We start from the raw sequence: 18,128 nt of genomic DNA on the forward strand, positions 1-18,128 counted from the left end.
TTTCCCCCTTATAGTATCCTTACAAGTTCATTTTTGAAGCTTTTTTATAACCAAAAATACTACATCAATATCTTTTGGAAGTTTTTGCTTCAACTTCTTGTTGTTTAAGTGGAAATGATTACCAAAAGGGGTCTAGAAATGCTAACAGTGATATACTATATGATTTCTCTTTCTAATTAAAACTTCAAGGAAATTCTTTTTGAAAGTTTTTGAGTACACAAAATGTAAATCCTTCTGCATGAAAGAAAATCAATTTGATTTGGTTGTAGTGGTCGTACTTCACTGAGCTATCAATCGCGAAGCTATCACCCAATTCAACCAACCATCTGTGTTGGTGCCTTTACTACTGATTTGACCGCTTCTCATTATCAATCCAAATTCACCTTGGCCCTTGCCGCTCCCCATAAGGTCAGTGATGTTGTCATGATAAGTGTGGGAAGTTGATAGTGTACTCAATGATTGAAGGATCTATCGACTTGCATTAGGGGGAACTTTAATGTAATTACAAAATTTCTTGCATATTCTACCATAGGGCTCTCTTATCTCTTCCTTACCTACACCATTTCTACTAATGACCTCTTATCAATACCTTGTTGTCTATTATTTAAGTCTTTATTTATATTGGCAAAGCTAAATCTGTTTCAATTAAACCCCAAGCATTCCGTCGATTACTACACCCTTCCTCGTCTTTGGATGCCTAGGTATCCACCCGTAAGCCTTTCTGAGGGGGGACCATCACGGTTCCTCTCTTCTTGAGAATTCATACATCCCTTATTAGTATATGGACTATTATCTCTCGAGCACAAGCTTAATTCGGAATATGAAGCTCAAATTAATTAATGTTTGACATGAATTCAGACATAGAATTTTCAAAAATTATTGAAATAAAATTTACATAAAAAGTATCTATATAAGTCACATAATAGTTAATAACTCAAACTATGTAACTATATGAAAATTGTTGGAAATCTTACCAGAAATACTTCATCACGAACACTTATAGGAAATTCTCATAGCTCGAGGCATGTCAAGAGATAATGTCTTTAACGATCTTTCACCTAATATAGGTGTATCTCCAGATTCAACAAGGTCTTCTAATATAAAATTAGAAGCATAAAAACTAGTGATAAAGATTCAGGAAAAATTGAAAATCGAACACAAGAAAAGTAAAATAACATCTCTTTTTTCACTCTTTCTCCCCAGAGTCAATTTGTAACAAAACAATAATGACTATATTTAAGTAGAATCAATTGTAATTTCAATTGATAATTATAGCAGATGTCATTGAGTAGAAACGCTAATCAAATTAAGCAAAACCATTAAAGGCTCCCTTATTTATTTGTCAAATATTTTGTTATTTGATTTCTATATTTAGTTGTCATTTTCTAACGAATCAAGAAAAAACAATTTTATTTTTCCTATTATACTCTCAATTTATTAATATTAGTGCATTTGAAAAATCCAATAAGTAAATATGTTTGGGATCCTATCAATTAATAGGGGATAAAATGATAAACTATGTATATCAATTATTATTTTTTAATAGGTGTGTCAAGTCAAAAATTGACAAGTAAGTTCGAAGAGAGGGAGTATTAAGGTTTAAAAGAGTATGCTATATGTTACATATAGTCAATAAAAAATGAAGGGAAAAAGGATAAATATATCCCCGAACTATCGTAAATGGTATGCATATACCCTTCATTATACTTTTAGTACATCAGTGCCCTTACCGTCCAAATTTTAAAGCGTATATACCCTTTATACTAACGATAGTACACGTGTCTTAATCCTATGGACCCGATATTTATTAATTTTTTTGTCAAAATTTAAAAGTCCCCAACTTAATTTTTAAAACCCACCCAAATACTTAATACCCACCCCATAAAAAGAACTCAAAATCCCCAAATCAATTCACTCCCCAAACCTAGTTTCTTCTCCTTCTTCTTTAATGTTCGTCGGTCCAGCAAAGAATCAGATTAACTTGATGTATTTTGTATCTGGTATCTTATTTAAAACTCTTAAAAATAAGTTCTATCTTGGATATGTTAAGGAGGAGCCTATTTGCATACAACTTATGTCTTTATGGAATTATAATCTCATATAGATGAAAAATCATGATAGCACCCCCAAAATCAAAGCTCGTTTGCGCCTCAATCGTGACTAGTAAGCTTGATTTAGAGTTTTGAGGAAAAGAGAAGCTCAATTGTCAAGTGAGAACCTGTTTTTTTTATTTCAAAACAATATACAGTTCTCATGGAGGAAATATGGATGAAGTAATTTACTTGTCTATGATATTTCTTCTTTCCAAGTAAAAGTATTTGTTACCAAGTATTGTTTTGCTATTTTCTACTGAAATATTTCTATTTCAGATGAATTAATTCTCTGTTACGCTAAAGATTAGAGAAGATCGGAGAAGATGGAGAAGAAACTAGGGTTTTGGGAATGAATTGATTTGGGGGTTTTGGGTTATGTTTTTGGGTGTGGGTATTATGTATTTGGGTGGGTTTTTTTAAATTAATTCGGGTGGGTTTTTTAATTTTTGGTTGAAATTTAATAAATTTTGAATCAATGGATAGGATTAAGACACGTGTGCCACCGTTAGTATAAAGGGCATATTCGCTCTAAAATTTGGACGGTAAGGACATTGATGTACCAAAAGTATAACGAAGGGTATACACATACCATTTCTGATAATTCGGGGGTATATTTGTCCTTTTTCCCAAAAATGAATGAATTTTTGACCGAAATCATCCATTATTTAGATCAATTCACCAAAATAATACATTTAAATTTTTTTTACAAAACTAAAAATAAATGTGTTTCTCAGTAACGTTTTGACTATATTTATATTTTATTCAAAAAAAATTCCATGGCAAAAAGACAAACTTCTAACGGAGTAAACAAACATGAAACATTACTATCAATAGCGTTTTGTGAGTAACGTTTTATAGGTAAATCTGCAAGATTCTAATTTTGCAGGATTCGATTCCAAATTTGCAAGATATAATTGTCCATAATTAGATTTTAAAGAATTGTTACGGAGTAACGAATTAATAAGACGTTACACTAATGTTTTGTGTCTGTTTTTGAATAAAATATAACTTGAAACTTTATTGAGAAACACAATTATTCTAGTTTTGTAAAACTTCAACTAGTTTTTTTGCACTTGAACTAAAGGTCTTTCGAAAAAACATTTCTACTTCCACAAGATAAGGATAAGAACATGTGCACACTCTACTCTCCCCAGAACACACATTAAAAATTACATTGGATACATTATTGCTGTGAACTACCATACATAATATTGATAAAGGAGTCCTGAGATGAGGATGATAAAGGGTGCACATAATGGCATAGTCAATGAGAAAAGGAAAATATAGCCAAAACATTAGAACTCTTGGCAATTAGATTGTCTCATAAACACAAATGGTTGGAAGTTTTTTCATTAACAATGAATAAATTTTTCCTTCAAAACTCTATCTATATCTACTATCATTCGCCTTATATTGGCATCTAAAACTATAGAGTAAAATTCATGTACAAATACGAGGTATTGGACTACACAGGTAAACTTATTGACAACTATATCTAATACAAATCAAATCCAAAAAATATAACAATAAGATTTAAATAGGGTGTGCTATGGAGTCTATAAAGTATTGAAGGGAACTCAAACCAAAATTATGAGCAGAAACAACTGTGCAGTCATATTGCATAACCAGCTGATGCTCAAACTCATCAACAAACAAGAATCAATTATTGAAACTTGCTTTTCATACTCGGTCCCTCTCGATAATTAATGACCATTTGTCACCATCTGCTTGTCATTGTCTTCTTCTCTCTGCTGGTATACTGACTTTCGGCGACTGATTTCATTCCTGTGGGAATTATAATGATCAGAAAATGCCTAAGGATACAAATTAATAGCTTCTAATCAAATGGAGATTTACATTTGTAATCGCTAGATTGATACCTCGTATCTTGTGTTCTCTTAGTCATTTATTGCAAGATACACAAATACGAGGAAAGATAGATGTATCACCATTTGGAACTAGAGCATAAATCATAAAAAGTTCATCCACAATCTCAATAATACTACAATGTTTGCGGCCAACTTCTCTTCTTCCAAGAAAAACAAGTTCATCCAAAATAAAAGCAGGCAAGACATCGCAGTAGTTGTTTTTCCCCAGAGCCTAGCCTCATAACGTTTCAAAGGTGTTCCACACACTATTCATACTATAGTTTTAAGCCATATTTCATCAAATACTGGAGGAACTCTATCAGTTAGTTCACATCTTCAATGCCACTTTTCTATTTATTGCAAGTTGGTAGTTTATCTCTCACATAACACAAAAATGTCAGTTGGACTTCCAGAACACAAAGTCATTGTAGTAGACATGTTACCATTCTTTACATTCCCTCGGGAAAAACTGCTAAAGAATATTTTAAATTAAGGAAAGAAAAAATCCAGAAATCGATTATCTTTTTTTCATTTTCTTAATATACATCAAATAACAACTTTCCTTAATCAAATACTGCATAGAACCAAACATATAATATGATTTAGTTTCGGATAACCCCTTGTTTTTTAAAACCAACTGTAAGCGTATGATTTTCATAGTATAGGGGGTGTAGGTGTTTGATTTTAAAATACAAGGGATGTATCTGAAACTGAGTCATATTACGGGGTGTTTAGTGTAATTTATCCTATTTTAAAATGCTGGATTACATGAGGGAACACACAATAAGACACATCAGGTAAATTACGGATAGAAGAAGCAACACCTGATAGACTCTTTGATTGACTCATAATGCAGAATAGCTATAATTTTGTGCTTTCTTTCTCCTTTCAAGTCTCCACCACGCTTGATCACAGGCAATTGTTTGATTCCTTTGGCCACCATTATCTGCTTAGCAATTGCTAGGTCAGTATCAGGATAACAAGTTAGAAGTCCACATTCTTGCCCACGATAGTTTATCCCTCTTGTGCAAATCGAGGAAGCAGGACAAGTATCTGCCTGTAGACAGGTTAAAGAAATCAATAAAGCTATTAAAGAGAGAAACCAAGAAACAAAGATTACATAATGAAAGAGGAGAAAACAGAGTTAATAGAAATGGAACTTGCATACGGAGAACCAAAAGAAACTTATTTATGGTGGCACTCAACAGATGCGTACATTTTTAAGTGCCAAATCCCTGTTGGAAGAATCCCCTGAGTTGTTAAACAAACTGCGTTTAATGTCACCATATGTTAAAATTCCTTCCAGACAATCTTCAGCATTAACCACAATAACAAAACTCTGACGACCATCATGCATGCATTCTAATGCTTCTTTCACAGTTTGGTTTGGAGAGACCTTCAAATAATCATTTAACATTGCCTGAGAAACCTGGTCATTGACAGAAACAGTTTAGAATAACAGAAGGACCAAGATGAAATGATAGTTCAACAGAAGAAAAAAAAGAGTAAAAACCTATAAGAGGAGAACTTTGTCACATACCAGAGGCAGAAAGTTAAAGATCATACCTTTAGATCTTCCAGAATTAAGCCTTCATCAAGAGATTCATGACTGCTACGATATCCAATCACACTTAGTTCCAAGTCATTCCTATCACCCATGTGCCTCCAGTCACTCCCCTCATTCTTCTCATCATCTGGCGAAAGGACAGAGTATCCTTTTGACACATACTTGGTGTCTGATGCCTCCACTTCCTTTGCCTGAATGGTTACAGAGGGCACCCAAATTGCCAGTCCAACAGCACCCTGTTCACATCATTAAAAATGTGTGTTTATTCCAATCATCATGTCAACAGCACTGTAATTTCACTCAAAAATAACATAGCAATAACCAAATACAGACAGATCAAACAAAGAAAAACAAAAGTTCACTCGACCAGACAACCAGATGGTCTGGTAGAATACTACAATTTAAAGACAACGGGTCCAGTTACTGTTAGAGAACCTCAGCAACTTAGGTGCAATAAGTGATACCCCCACCCCACCTCACCCACCCAAAAAAAAGAAGAAGATGACAGGAGTGAAGAAGAATTCTATCTTTTAATCATCTTTCTCGACCTGTTACATGGACTAAGGTACAAAGCATCCAACACACATATGGATCTAGGAGACGGATTCAGGGTCACCTAAAATTTAGAATCTAGGGGCACGAATAATGATATTGCTATGGGTGTTGGGATACGACTTACTATTATGTCTAATGACTAAAAAGAGCTCTTAAAATGTAACTACAAATATCATTTGAGAAATCTTTTAGACAATTGATTATCCTTTAACAATGTTTTTTGATAAATTCCAAAAACTTCCTTTGTTGGACAAGTTACTCCCAACGAATTTTACATAAGTGTTATTAATTAAAATAATAATCACCTAAGAGAATGCTTCAATTAAGTACAAGGTACACAATTACCTTATACAAAAGGTTTTTTACATAATTGACTGAACAACATCAAATTTACATGCGCATTGACACCCACTAGAGCTTGTAAATCGTTGGACAGTAGGACTAACCATGAGGGGAAGCAATATTCTATAATCTTTTGTCAACTCAAACAAAAGAAGAACTGAAGTCAAAGGCACTGAACAAACTGATGCCAATGTAGCAGCCATTCCCACCTGCATTGTTCACATAATTATAAAGAGTTACTTTCTGAAGTTTAATCATGTCTAGAAATTATTTACTTGCAAGATGTAAAAGTAGACGATCTGACCAGAGCGTATGCCTGCGGCTGAGCAATAGCAGTAGTTCCTGGAATAGCTGAATTGATCAGTTCCCCAGCTGAACCTCCAAATACAGCACCCACAGCAGCACCTATCATTAAACTTGGTGCATACAGACCACCAACAAGACCAGAACCTTTGCATAGAGCAGTGGCCACAACTTTTGCAGCTGCTAGTTGAGCTAGCAACCAGATTCCAGGTGCAGATGCAGTCTTACCAGTATGTAGAATTTCATCAACATTAGTGAAACCCCAATAAAGAATTCCAGGATATCTAAGAGCTATTACTCCCGCTCCTAAACCACCCAAAGCAGGGCAGACAACATCAGAAAGTCCAAACTTTTCCTTTAGGAACTGAAATGCTTTAGAGAACCAGGCAACTAGTCGAGTAAACACCACACTTACTGCTCCACACAGCATCCCCAGTATTAGATATAAAGGTAGCTCTGTTAAGGGGACACAGTTTAGTATTCAGGAAGAAATCTTGGGTGAATAAAGTGACAATCAAAACTAAGTTTAATCTATGAAAGCATAAAGGCACATTCCATCTAGATAATTAAAGCCTTCTCCCCCCTTTGTACATCCCAAAACAATGTAAAATTATCTAAACAATTATCCCTTTATCCAAGTTCATCTCACAGAAAGAATCGGCAGACAACTTTTTTTTTTTTTTGATTTGCACCGGGTGTCCGAGTCTCTTTGAGCCCCGACTAATCCCGGGGGTGCACAGGCCCTCGGCAAGGAGTTTCCCGCAAGTGCACCACGGTTAATTCAGGTTTTACCCAGTAATCGGCAGACAACTTTACCATAATAGAACATCTGAGAAACCCAGTTCAGGAAAGAAAAAGAGTTAATTCCTGAGCAGAATCTTGATGACCAATGTGGAGAATACATATATGTTAAATCAAAATAATCCTGAATCACATAGAGGTGTTATTAAGAGCTATGTGATCCATGCTTGACAGCAACAATACAGGAATATACCTATTTTAATTGTTAAACAAATGAGAAATCAGAGAACGGCAGCAAAAATTGTTTGTCCCTGCCATTGTTAGTAAAAACTAGCATGTGAAAGACAACCAGTAAGTATGAACAATCAAAAACAGAGAGAAACTATCATAAGAGAAACAGCAAAGAAAGAGCAGAAGCGGAAAAACAACCAGGGACCACGTATCGCATGTCAAAATCACTAATTACAAATACTTCCATCCAAAGGAGTAAACACAAACAGAAACCTAGGGAAGAGAAGTACGTCAATTGATAAAAGAATGTATATTCACATAAATATTGGTAATTGTATACAAGAAAGTGAACAGTGGTGCCCCATGAGCTAATGTTTTGCCCACAATAAATTAAACTAGAATCAGATCAAATACCAGCAGCAGATCTCATATCATACGTGGGCACAGTGAAAGCCTGTTTCTCTCCAAGGACAGCATTTGAAACAGTAGATGATATGACAGAAGCCAATATGATCATTGCAGTTGTAAATGGAGGTGAGTTTTCTGCACGAAGTGGCCTTAAAACTGTTTCAATTGCAAAAAAACAGCCAGCGACTGCTGCATTGAAACCTGCAACACAAAAGAACTTAAATCTTGAATATTCATACACCAGTTGAGGAGAACTCCTGCAAAAGATGCAGAGAGACAAATCTTTCATTCAATCTGGACAAAAATTCAAAATCAAAGACGACAAGGTTGTCCTTAAACCTTGTAATCTAAAATCCCCTCCATGATAAAGCACATACACACAGTGTATCTTTTACAGATAAATACTCACATGTAAGCATGTGATTGAGATATACACAAACATAATAGGCAAGTCTAGTCTCCCAACGATTATAATCAGCCAATAGAACCTGCATATTTAGCAGCAGAGAAAGTTTAAACGACACCACTAAGAGCCCCACGAGAACAGGTTCAGAAAGTGCAGTAACATAGATAAATTCTGCAAAAGAAATACTTTCCCTTTTTTTATCAGATCATGTGAAGCTTATTAGTGCTTGTTCAAGAGTGTGAAAAGTGTGAGAGCATAGGGCCTAAAAACAGTAGTGATAACAAGACAAATCTGCATCTGTACATATCTGCATAGTTCTAAAGCACATGTGTCCATTTGCAATCAGCATAAGACGGTGTGTCATTGCTTGAATACTATGAATGCATGAAACAAGTCAAATGAGTTTATATCACAGCTTAAGGAAGAGGATCTGAATTCCCCAATACACATGACAAACTTTTGCAGTTTGGCACATTCATTTGCTACAATTTTTTGCAGTTTGGCACATTCATTTGCTACAATTTTTTGCAGTTTGGCACTCATTTGCTACAATTTTTTGCGGTTTGGCACAGTCATTTCCTACACCTTGTATACCAACAAAACTCCTGTAATACGATTGTTCGCTTAAGATGAATAATGGGACAAGAGAAGAAAGCTCAGTTTTCTATCTTTTTCACCATTCGGATCACAAAATTCCTGTTTAAACTGCTTCCTTTTTTTACAAGGAAACCAAGTAAGATTTGTGTTTCTGATCCTCATATTGTCACTTGAACAAGTGAGAGGACTACACAACCTTCCAAACATGATAATTTTGCAATTAAAAGAAATAATCATCCATAAAAAGCTTTCAAACATGGAAACTATGCAACAAAATCCGACATTTACAGATAATTCTCAATGAGCAGCAAGATACCTGAAGCAATTCCAGCTGCTGCACCAGCTGCGACAAGAGCTATTCGCCTTTCTCGGTTGTTTTCCATCATCATTGAACATCCATAGGCACAAGATTTACCTATATCTACACTGGGGCCTTCAGGACCTAAAGAACAACCAGTTCCCAAAGTCACAGCAGCCTGAATAGCCTTTACAGTAGGGAAGACTCCAGCTAACAAATCAAACCCTTGTCCCTGAGAAGAACTGGATTGTGTTATTTGGTCCAATATCTCAAGCAGACCATGCAGCATGCCCACAATAACTCCACCGAGGACTGGTATTAGAAGTATCCGATGCCATGTGTCAGCTAGCCTTTGCAAACGGAGCCAAGCAGCTCCCTCATTGGGAGTACCAGCCCAAGCCCACTCATGTACTACATGCACCTAACAAATATCCTCATTGTCATTCAATGTCTGAGAAGCACTACAGTTCAAACTACTGGTCTATCATCAAAACAGCATCAGAAATACAGTTTAACTAAAACAACCAAGATTCTTCACCTTTATTTGGCATGAACGTGGACAGACATTACAAGACACAATATTATTAAATTTGTCTTCTGTATCCCTGTTCCCCCAAATAGAAAGCAGTTTAAGTCACTAAAAAATGTGTCAGCACATTAAAATCATCTACAACTGATAACCTTCAACCCCAACAAAAAATAGATAAACAAGAGGTGTCATTTGACATTCAATGTGCAGCTTTTCATCACAGAGCAGTTCACCATCTGCCCTTCCCCTTCAGTAGCAACTATCTAATGACAGTTTTACAAAATCTCCCTCACTTGCTCAGATATAACTAAATCAATGACATTAGATAATTCCTGAAAGAAGTTCAGAAAGCTATAGAGCATAAAAAGCTCTCGCCTTTTTCACTGTTGCTCGAACTTAATATATCAATCAACAAAGCCTCAACCAAAAACTAGTCTGGATCAGCTGACTGAATCCTTTATATCCAATTTCACTTCCAACACATTTTGTTTCGGTACCAGTAAATTATTTGTCTTTTAAGCTAAATTAAAGGTTCTCTGAGCATGGAATTCGAAACTAAACTAATAATAATCACAACACAATGAAAACTAAAAGAATCCTGACTAACCCCACGATTAAAACCCGCAACACAAAGGCCAGTAGCGAGGCCAAGTAGACATCCAACAAGCAGCAATGCCCACTCCGGCGGGGCACTATTGCCGAGAATCTCATCATCTCTATAGTTACCAGTAACGCTAGAAGAAACACCGTGATCAGAAGATGACGATTGATCCCTATCAGACCGTTTTACACTCGCTAGTCTTCTATTCGAAAATCCTCGATCCAATCGCTTCAACAGATCAGTAATGCTTTTATTACCAGTCCTATGCGGAAACTGACCTTCTAAATCTCCATCCGACGCCGATGAATTCGAACGCAACAGCACATTGCGATCACTATACTCTCCTCCTGACATCTCCACAAGCCTTTCTCACAATGTCATCCTCCTTATATAGATCGATGAATACTCTTCGAAGAGTATTTTCGGAGCAATATCTTCTTTTCGGCAACACGCATTCAGGAAGTTTTACAGGAAACGAGACTAATGAGGTGTCGGAGATCGGAATCGTAAATCCGATGGTCAAACTCCGGTGGAATCGCTAACTTGCCGGTGTCGGTGATGGTGAAGGCTGAGCTTATTGGCTAACGAACGCCAAATCTTTTTTGCCGCTATTAATTTTGTTCTTTTTTGGGAAAAAATATTCAAATTTCCCCCAAATGTTTACAAATGTTTAATTTTGCCCTTTATAACAATTTTAAGGTCATTCATACCTTCTTTTTTGGTCTGAGTCTCAGCTTCATTTATTTACACTTTTTTTAAAAAAAATATCATGATCATAATTATTAAATGATATTTTATTTATTAGCTCAATAAGTTTAGGTAAATCTGAAATTTAAATTTATAAGGAGGTTTAAATGTCATTACGATATCTATTCAAAAATTTATATAAAAATGAAAGTTTATAATTACTCTATTTATTTTTTGCCTACGCGCCTTTATCACCCACTATTCTGAAATGAAATTATTAATCCCACCAATCATCATTATTGACTAACAATCTTACCATCATTATTATTAACAACTATCAATTATTACTGACAAGTGTTGTAAACAATCATCATTACTCCATTTACTATCACAATTATCATTCGACATCGTTAATTATCACCATTAACAACTACAATTAATTATTAATGTTGGTTATTATTACCATTAACTACTATTCATAACCATCACAATTAACTAATCGATAATTGTCAATACTAGCTTCTACCAACACCGATCTCAAATACATTTTCTTAGTGATACGAGATTTTATTAATTTAGTAAAATTTTGATTAGTTTTAAACATATACAAAATTTATATATGAGTCTGTGTTATAGTGTTAGTAAGTGTTGATATAAAATAAATAGTCATAATTATTCAATAGGTAGATCTTAAAACAATGTCTCAGTATTCACACGTATATTTATATTCAAATATCTAAATTTTAATGCAATTTTGACACTATGATTTACATTTATAATCAAATGTATTAATCTTAATAAAAATAAATAAGACGAGACGTTGAGCTCTAAAGGATGATAATATTCATATAAAATTATGTCATAAATAAATTACTAAATAGTGTTTCTATGTTGTTTAATACTAATAGAATAACAAAAACTATAACGAAAAATATGAAAAAAATAGCGTATACACATATTCTATCTCTACTTTGAAGGTAGAGAGATATTTTATCATGAAGGAGTGAAAGATATGAAATTAAATATCTCACAGTAAGTCATATTTCAAAAAATCCCCTCAAATGTTTTTGTTTATTTTAAACTATTTAAAAAAAAAATTAGAATAGTGATTATGCTAGTCTAGTAACTACACAGTTTTAAAATTAACTTTCATTTAAAAACTATTCAACTATGTAAATATACAGACATAATCAAGCATGTTTATGAGGACTACTCTAATCATGTTTTAACAAATATTTTATTTGTTCCATATTAGTTGTTCATATTATTAAAATAGTCTTTTCAAATTATTTATTATTTTACATATCAAGATAGGATTACTAATTTTTTCCATTCTATCCTTATTATTAATTATTTGAACATGTAAATGAGTTTGTAAAGTTAAAATAAAAAATTGAAAGATAAATTAATAAAACTAACATTCTTATTTATGACTTCTTAAGAGACGTGTAAAGAAAAATATGAAGAATTAATATTATGACAGAGTAAGCATATATTTTACTTTTAAAATGTGTTCTTATAAAAGTAAAATGTCATGTTTAAAATACATAATTCAAAAGTTTGTTTTTAGAATATTATGTGCACATATATTTTTAGCTCATAAAATCCAAAATCTTATCTTTTAGAATTTTATACTTAGTTAAATTAAAACACACAAAATAAAAGATAGTAACTCATAAAAATCTCTCTAGTTTAATCAACCAATTATTTAGATATACACTAATTTGTAATATTATGAATTCTATTAAAATTTGGAATGTCTAGATAAATATATCTTGAGATACGTGAAGTTAATATTATGTGTAATTTGCTATAGATATATTGTATCCAAATGGATTCACATGTATTTGAGATACATAGACAAATTTCGCTCACCATTCTCATATCTCGCTCGCAGATTTGGTATCCATATACATGCGAATCACATCACATATATGTCTGGTGTGATTCACGTGTATTTGCGATACCAAATGCATGAGCGAGATATTAGAGTAGTGCTAGCGAGTGAGATGGGATAAAAGACAAATCCCGCTAGCTTTCCTTATGTTCTCGCTTACCTCTCTCCCTGTTTCACTATATGTGGTTGCAAAAAAAATGTATATAATAGATATATATGACTTGAAATCTGGTATAAAATTATTTATTAATGAGATAAAATATAATTATTTTAAACTATAGAGAAGATCAATAAATATGATAGAAATATCTGTATAATTAGATAGTTTCTCCTGGAATAAAAACAAAAAAATTAGCTTAAATGGAGCTAAAAAAATCCTATTAATTTTCTTCTTTGTTTTCTAAAAAATCCTATTACATTTCTTCTCTGTTTTCCAAAAAATCCTATTACATTTCTTCTTTGTGTTCCAAAAAATCTTATGGTCTATATTTTCTTGACACTATAAGTCCACAACAAATTAACAATATCTCTTATGGTCCCATATCTTTAACACTATAACAATATCAACCATCACATTTCTCTCGTAAAAAAAAAATCATCGCAAAATGCATAAATTGGACTCCCTTTAGCTCCATTTGCCCTTCTATTGCTTTCGATAGTCCAATCTACAAGACTTGTGAATGACTCAAATCCCAGTACAGCTCGAATTTCATTGAGCAGATCAGAATTTTCAAATTGAAAAAGCATAATCTGTGTTAAATTTGATGGATTTCTAAGTAAATTTATGTGTAGAGTAGTTTCATTGATGGAAATGTGGAGGAGGAGGAGGAGGAGTGGTGCGATTGATGATGATTTGAAATGGATCTGAAACCCTAAAACTCGAGAATTACCAGTTGATTCGTTTTCTAAAAAGAGGTAAAAAATTGATTCGATTTATCAGATCTGTTGAGATGAAATGAATTTTGGACTACTGTGTGTTTGATTTTAGGGTTTATTAATGAACCATGAATTTAGAAGAAAGATTACCATTGTGAAAAAGGGTTTTTTATAGATACTGCAATTGCTGTTTAGCTTGAAATTTCATGTGGGAGTTATTCGGATTATTGTTATTGTTTGTCAATAGGGGAGGTGTTTTTTTTTTCTGGAGAAATTAGTATTTCAGGAGCCAAACTGTGTTAAGTATTGATTGTATTGGTGAAGAATTGAACTATTTTGAACTTTTTTCTGGATTTGGGAAAGTCAGAAACCTCTTTTTGTAGAAGTTAGAGTGTCTATTCTTTTTAAAATGCATGCTAGGCATCGGAGTCCGGTAGGTGGGTATAAGACTAGTTCAATGGGAATGGGTGGTGTGGCTACTGCCTCGCGGGTTTCACCCGATGGATCAGGGAGAGGTCGTGGATTGCATAATTCGGAGTACAGAAACTATAACCGAGGTGGATATGGGCGGGGACAGTCGAGGCAGTTTGGATTTCAGCAGCCTTCGCATGGGAACGACATTTTCATGGAAGCTGGACGGTTAGCAGCTGAGTATCTTGTTTCCAAGGGGTTGCTACCACCGAATGCTCTTTCAGGGAAATTGCCAAATGGTAGCCTAAAGAGCCCAGTTGGAAATTTTCAGGGATTTAAGCAACAAGATATTGATGAAGGTCAGACATCAACTCTTTCACGTATGGAGAGTGATGTGGGTCCTGGTAGGAGAAGGTTTTCTGATGAATATGAACCCGTGGGTTCAAGAAATTATATGAGAGGAAGGAGAAGAAACGAGTCCTTTCGAAGTTACAGCTCTGAGTTCAATCGAGAATTGCAAAGGACTGGGGCGTTAGATAGAGCCAGGGCCTACCCCGATGTGAATAGTCAAGATGAAGCTTTCCCACGTGATAGAGATGAACAGCAAGTGGCTAAAGATAGTAATGTGATGCTACCTAGTTCCCTTCCTGGTAAACAAAATCCAGATATAGAGAGTGCGGAGGAGTCGATGTGCTGTGATCCAAAATCTGCCCTGGGAGATTCAGGTAAAGAGACAGGTCCCATAAACACTGGAAATGATCTCCCATCAGATGGTGAACCTGAACCAAAGAAGTCTGCAGACATTGGAATGTTGGAAGAAAACGCTGATCCTGTTAATCTTGCCAACAGTACTGATGGGTTGGAGAAAATAGGTGTTAACGAGGATATAGAAGTCAAGTTGTTCAGCCAAGAACATAACCAGACCAGCATGACTGATAATGATTTACTTAGCTTATGCAGGTTTGAGAAGGTTCCGACGAGAACACGTTCTTCATTGGCAAACAGAGGTTTGAAGGTTTGTCATGATTCTGAAGATGAGGATGCTCATGAGAGTGATATCCCTAAAGAAACTGAAGTGCATTCCCAAGACATCCCTGTGGATGCTTCCCCTGGTGTCATTTTATCAGATCAAAACCGTGATGCGAAAAGCCTTGATTCTGACAAACTGAAACCGCAGTCCACCGAGGAAGAACCATGTCTTACTTATGCCAATAAGCAGTTAAATGAGACAAACTCTTCATCCTTTCCTGGAAGTAAGTTAACGAGGGAGGAAGAGAAAATAGAGGGACTAACTGAAATTGAAACTTGCAGTTCTATAGACATGGGAAGAGGTCAGAAACGAGAACTGGATGACAATGATGATTGTAAGGGAGGAGGAACTAAGAGACCTAGAGAATTGGCTTCATTAACAAGTACTTTCTCAGATGTCTTTCTGTACCATTCTAATTCAATGGAAAAGCAGCAGATTTCACAGGAACCGAGGAGATCACATAGCGAGCCGTTAATATTTCCATCTGAGGAGAAGAGATTAGGAGACATTTCTATGATACCTGAGGGCGATGTGAGGCTGGGCAGTGACTTCACGGAAAAACAACTTTTGCCCAGTTCCTTTAAGGCTTTTGATCTCAATCTTATGGAAGCTTCTGATGTGAATGAGAACCATGATGCTGATCCTGTTCATATCTTCCCGTTGATTACTGAAGGTGTAAAACAAGAAGCACCAGTTGATATTCATCTGACCATGAGTAGTAACTCTGATATAACAAGTAACTATGCTAAATCTAGCTTTGATGGGAGAGATGTTGAGGTGATTGATTTGGAAAATGATTCTGAACAAGAAGAGAAGGCTTTCAATAACCCTGAGAGAAAGTAAGTTACACCTCTAATTTACTTGTCCTTTTACATCACTTTTTCTTTTGCGTAAGTTTCATTTTGTTGAATCGATTACTGATTTCATCTTCGTGTTGATTTAGCTGATTTATAAAGTTTGTATTATTAGGATTATTATTAACTTTTTTTAACAAAAGTTTCCATAAAATGGTTGTACCTGATCTGCTTTGCTTTGCTTGCATCGGTTCTTTTCTAATTGTTGAATGTCTTACACAGGTCTGAAGTTGTATTCACTGGAACAGATGGCTTTTCTGATAATGCACATAGTACCAACAATATACCCCACGCTCAGGATGGTTATGGACTTATGATTTCAGAATTACTTGGGAATGATATAGCAAACTGTCCTCCTTTACCAGCAGATATGGATTCTTTGCACAATGATATGGGCCTCCACAATGGACTCCATAATGGAGAGGTACTCTAGTGCCACAGTTCTCATAGGGAATCTTTGCAGTGATATTTGTAATGCATTTAATAAGTCCATTTACTATTGTTCTTCTCTGTTTCACTTACAATTTAATATGTTAACCTCCTGTTGAATGTTTTGAGAACACCTATTTGTATATTTTCTTAATTATTTTTCTTTTTCCTTCAGGGCATGCTTGGTGACGATGATTCAATATATATGTCCTTGGGAGAAATTCCGATAAGTATGTTAAAGATCTTCTTAGCAACACTTTTTGATCTGACCTTAGTTATTGAGTTGTCTCTGAATGCAATGCCCTCTGTGTGTGTGCGCATCTGTCCATGCATTAATGCAGTCATCATTCATTTGATTCTGAGTATGTATATTATGAAATCATGTTCCTTTGATCTATTTTAAAAAAATGAAACCATGTTCCTTTGATAAAGATAGCCCATTACGTTAATTTCATTATGTTGATCAAGTGGCTTGCCGTACTTATCAGGGCTTCATTCTTTGAGATACTATTGTACTTTTTCTTACCACCAGATTCACGTTCTGCTACTTGGCTATAAGCACATACAAAAATGTCTGCACTTTTCTGCTCATCCCTTTTGATGGATGAGAATTAAGATACTAGGTGTCTGAGGTCTTCTTTCTTCTCTGATCATTCTGAATGTATTTGCTGTAGGTTTTCTGTCACCCTGGGAGCAGCCGGCACAAGAATTTGGAAAGCCATTTTGAGGTGCTACGATCCAGGTTTTCTTGAGATGTATTTATTTTGATAACCAAGAAATCCCAAGGTTCAGTGGCGCATGGTTCGAAACTCAGGTGGATAATGGGTTGCTCTCTACTCTTCTCCACTTAAATTCTAGGCTTTTGTCTGTGGCAAGTTTTGAACCCGTGATGTGTGCCTAACCCACACATCACGCACTGCGCTGTTACCACTATATCAAACTCCTGGGGCTGATGTATTATCACAATGTTTTCTTTATGCCTAATGTCAGTTCTCAAAACTAGCTCTTTAGTAGTGCAACTTTGTAACTTTGTATGCCTTACGCAAAATCTTGCTTGTTTCTAGCTGATGATGTATTTCTTTCCCCCTCCCTCTCCCTCTTGTTTGAAGTTAGGCAGCAGTGTGTTTTTTTTGTAACTCATTTCTGTTTCACCTCTTGTTTGAATTGGAAAAAGGATTACCACCTCCTTGCGGGATTGAAAAGCTAAACTGGAAGATTTATAGCAGTGCTTTCGCATACAATAACTTGGTTCAGTTGATGGAAACTTTTGAGAAACCAAATTGAAGCCTATCTCTGTCAGACGAAAATTGTAACCATGAAACAACTGTGTGGTTTAGTTGTTTTTAATTTAAACCAAAACTACAACAATGATTCTGCTCCTTGAAACCTGTTGGCTGTTGAAGTA

The 18,128-nt window shown here is 35.0% G+C and overlaps 2 protein-coding genes across 2 annotated transcripts; one reads left to right on the top strand and one right to left on the bottom strand.

Annotated features, from left to right (window-relative positions):
- Positions 1-3,479: 3,479 nt before the first annotated feature.
- Positions 3,480-11,105, bottom strand: LOC125865153 (chloride channel protein CLC-f-like). Its single transcript, XM_049545337.1, has 9 exons — positions 10,546-11,105; positions 9,428-9,830; positions 8,115-8,309; positions 6,730-7,184; positions 6,530-6,634; positions 5,528-5,764; positions 5,178-5,390; positions 4,786-5,018; positions 3,480-3,878 (listed from the first exon to the last, which is right to left on the bottom strand). The coding sequence occupies exons 1-9, from the start codon at positions 10,891-10,893 to the stop codon at positions 3,797-3,799; spliced, it is 2,271 nt and encodes a 756-aa protein (XP_049401294.1). The 5' UTR covers positions 10,894-11,105; the 3' UTR covers positions 3,480-3,796.
- A 2,951-nt stretch (positions 11,106-14,056) lies between these two features.
- LOC125866404 (uncharacterized protein At4g26450) lies at positions 14,057-18,128 on the top strand. The gene is made up of 4 exons (XM_049546799.1): positions 14,057-16,279; positions 16,517-16,718; positions 16,899-16,953; positions 17,398-18,128. The coding sequence occupies exons 1-4, from the start codon at positions 14,409-14,411 to the stop codon at positions 17,448-17,450; spliced, it is 2,181 nt and encodes a 726-aa protein (XP_049402756.1). The 5' UTR covers positions 14,057-14,408; the 3' UTR covers positions 17,451-18,128.

The sequence above is a fragment of the Solanum stenotomum genome, chromosome 5, assembly GCF_019186545.1.
Source record: "Solanum stenotomum isolate F172 chromosome 5, ASM1918654v1, whole genome shotgun sequence".
Classification (NCBI taxonomy): Eukaryota; Viridiplantae; Streptophyta; class Magnoliopsida; order Solanales; family Solanaceae; genus Solanum; species Solanum stenotomum.